This window comes from Cibotium barometz, chromosome 37 (assembly GCF_041138505.1).
Source record: "Cibotium barometz isolate CiBa-2024 chromosome 37, ASM4113850v1, whole genome shotgun sequence".
Taxonomy (NCBI): Eukaryota; Viridiplantae; Streptophyta; class Polypodiopsida; order Cyatheales; family Cibotiaceae; genus Cibotium; species Cibotium barometz.
The window spans coordinates 11,397,933-11,401,470 of NC_141082.1; the positions used below are offsets into that span (position 1 = coordinate 11,397,933).

Genomic DNA, 3,538 nt, shown 5'->3' on the forward strand with positions numbered 1-3,538 from the left:
TCTTCATAAAGACCTCATTCAGTACACTCAAGAATTGTTTAGTGTCTAGGTAGGAGTAAAAGAGATGCGAGACGGTTTCTAGCTTTGCTTTGCATCGGGAAATGGGGCCCTTAATTCGTACTATTACTAAGATGCGTGGATGATCATGCGCTTAATTCATGCTATTAATGTGGATGGGGAAAAGTCGGAGCGTGGACGTGCTTTTATGCTGCTAAAATATAGTCCCTGAAATGCAGTGCATGACCTCAATCAAAATATTTAGATCACAAACCGTGGTCCTGAAAGCCCACTGCTCTCCGTGAAGTCCTTTTCAGCAAGGTCAACCCCCCGCCCCCCGGCATACCCCCCCCAGCATACCCTCCCGGTCCCCAACAATTTCCAAGGTTGCTTTCTTATGTTTTCTGGACCACTGTTATTACTTGGCCGCCTGGGCGTCTATAAATTGATCTGATTCTTCTACCGCTCCCTCACTCACAATTCTCCAATTTCATAGCTCCTTGTCCCAGCTCACTCATGGCATTCAAATTACTTATGTTTCCTTAACCCTGTGCTTTGTACTCCGGTCATCCTCCTGAGTCTCTAGGACGTACCACAAGTACAGCGGGTCTCTGTGGATACCATATAATTTACTCTTAAGCAATCGTTGCAGTTATAAGAGCATTATCAGTTGTCGTTCACGTTTCTTTTAATATTTGCTGTTTCTTTCTCTGTGTGCACGTCCACGGCCAGTCTTCTTTAGGCTCAGGCCGATCCTGCATGCATGACCGTCTTCTTTTGTGTTCACCACGTCTACGGCGTCGTCTTGTCTAAATATTGCATATTTGGTGTTTTTGTTTTTCCGTCGTCAAAGTAAATCTCGTGATTGAATTGGATTTAAAATTCATGGGGTTTTCCGTGGTTGTTGGGACCAGGAGGAATGAGGCGAAGCTGAGAGATATAGCATCTCATTGCTGGAGTTGCTGCTGGTGGAGTGTTGCAGAGGAGTGCGATAATATCAAAAGAGTGCTGTTCCTGTTGAGATGGCGGCGCAAGCAGGCGGTGCGCAGCTGCAAGTTCTGGCGGCGCTGGACAGGGCCAAGACGCAGGGCTTCCACTTCACGACCATCATCATCGCCGGCATGGGCTTCTTCACAGACGCCTATGATCTCATCTGCGTCTCCACCGTCACCAAGCTGCTGGGCCGGATATATTTCACGGACCCCGCGTCCGGAGTGCCAGGTACCCTCCCACCGGGCCTCAACGCCGCGGTGAACGGCATTGCGCTGCTCGGGGCTTTCTTCGGGCAGCTCTTCTTCGGCTGGCTGGGCGACAAGATGGGGCGCAAGAAGGTGTACGGCATCACGGCGGTGCTGATGGTGTGCAGCTCCATTGCGTCAGCGCTGTCTTTCGGCTCCAAGCCCCACGCCGTCATCACCACCCTCTGCTTCTTCCGCTTCTGGCTTGGCTTCGGCATTGGAGGGGACTATCCCCTCTCTGCCACCATCATGTCGGAGTACGCCAACACCAGCACCCGAGGGGCCTTCGTGGGCGCTGTCTTCGCCAACCAAGGCTTCGGGATCCTCGTCAGCGCAGCCGTGGCCATCATCGCCGCCTCCGGCCTCAGGAGCCGCTACCCTGCACCCCCCTTCGACGTCGACCCCGTGGCTTCTACCCCCTATGCCGCCGACTACGTTTGGAGGATTGTGTTCCTGTTCGGCAGCGTGCCCGCGCTTTTGACCTACTACTTCAGGGCGAAGATGCCGGAGACCGCCCGCTACACAGCTCTGGTGGCCGGCAATACCAAGCAAGCCGCCCAAGACATGGGCCATGTACTGCACACGGAGTTCGACACGGCAGCAGAGGCCGTGGCCCGATCTCGGATAGCTGCGGCGGGGCCCCAATACACGCTGTTTTCCGACGAGTTCTGGCGGAGGCACGGCTTGCACCTGCTAGGCACCTCCTCCACATGGTTCCTGGCGGGCCTCCCCTGGTACACGCTCAACCTGTTCGAGAAGGACGCGCTGACTGCTGTGAATTGGCTGCCGGCGGCGTCCACCATGAGCGCCATCGACGAAGTGTATAAAATATGCAGAGCCCAGGCCCTCATCGCCATGTGCTCTATCATCCCCGGCTACTGGTGCACCATCTTCTTGATCGACCGCATTGGCCGGAAGCCCATCCAACTCCAGGGCTTCTTGATGATGGCCGTCTTCATGCTGGCCTTGGGCATCCCATACAACCACTGGAAGACCAAAAATCATGTGGGATTCATGATTATCTACGCCGTCACTTTGTTCTTCAACAACTTCGGGCCCAACACCACCACTTTCATCGTGCCCGCTGAGATCTTTCCCGCCCGGTTCCGCACCACGTGCCATGGCATCTCCGCTGCGGTGGGCAAGCTGGGAGCTGTGCTGGGGGCTTTCGGCTTCACATTCTCTGCCCAAGACCCCGACCCCAGCAAGGTGGACGCGGGCTACAAGCCCGGGATAGGGGTGAGTAAGACCCTCATCATGCTGGGGGCCATGTGTGTGCTGGGCTTCCTGCTCACCTTCCTCATCCCGGAGACAAAAGGTCGCTCCCTGGAGGAGATCTCGGGTGAGACTGCAGATCCCGGACCAGCTCCAGACGATTTACAGCGCAGGGTTGATTCAGGCAGGGCGAGCTCACTCAGACGAACCACGCCACTCGACAGTTCACCGGTTTGAAAAAAAAAAAGCAAAGCTCAGCAGGTAACAAACAGTAGATAAATACATATGTTTTATTTCCAATTTATCACAACTGTACTCAAAGTAGAGGAAAAAGATAACAAGATTTTGCCACCATCAAAGGAGCCCGGCTCTTGGACAATAATATAAACTATTTAAATACGGTTCTTGCCCATTTCTAGCCGTTAAACTAGCTTTTGAACCCTAAAATACCTTGTATACCTTTGAACACCAAGGGATTTTAGCATGTGTAAAGATGTAGAAATGAGAGCCTTGTCCTCCTCATATTTGATTTTCTGATTATTTTATTAATCTATTTCACAAAACACATGAATGTATTAACTTGTTCCAGTTATCATTTTATTGTTGGCTTACTTCTTATCTTTGTTTTCATGCAGGGGTGCAGTAGGCTTAGCGACCATTCCCCTTGAAATCCTGTTGATATTGCATGGTGCAGTAAGCTTAGCGACCATTCCCCTTAAAAGCCTATTGATATTCCAGCTCTTGTTGGTTTCATAATGTCACCACAAACCTAATGAATCATGTCTATCAGAATTGTTAGCCACATATCATGTATGCATACCGTGATATATTAGTAAATGTTGCATGGAGATAAACCAAATAGTATTATGCATTTTTTGAAACCTTTCAAAGGACACTTGTGTTCAAATCAAACATGTAGGGCATATTGTAAAAAACCAATCTTCTTGGTTATGAGGATTCAGTTCTATGTTGGTAGTTTCAATATCACATTGATCACCTTGGAAGCTAGGTGCATGCAAAGTAAACAATTATCATATGTTTCAAAATTGACATACTCCTTTACTTATATAACTAACGTCAAGCTAAAA

The 3,538-nt window shown here is 50.2% G+C and overlaps 1 protein-coding gene across 1 annotated transcript; it reads left to right on the top strand.

Annotated features, from left to right (window-relative positions):
• Positions 1 to 457: 457 nt before the first annotated feature.
• On the top strand, positions 458 to 3,538 carry LOC147616945 (inorganic phosphate transporter 1-1-like). Its single transcript, XM_086776584.1, has 3 exons — positions 458 to 604; positions 912 to 2,711; positions 3,086 to 3,538. Exon 2 carries the CDS (start codon positions 1,020 to 1,022, stop codon positions 2,685 to 2,687), a length of 1,668 nt encoding a protein of 555 aa, XP_086632710.1. The 5' UTR covers positions 458 to 604; positions 912 to 1,019; the 3' UTR covers positions 2,688 to 2,711; positions 3,086 to 3,538.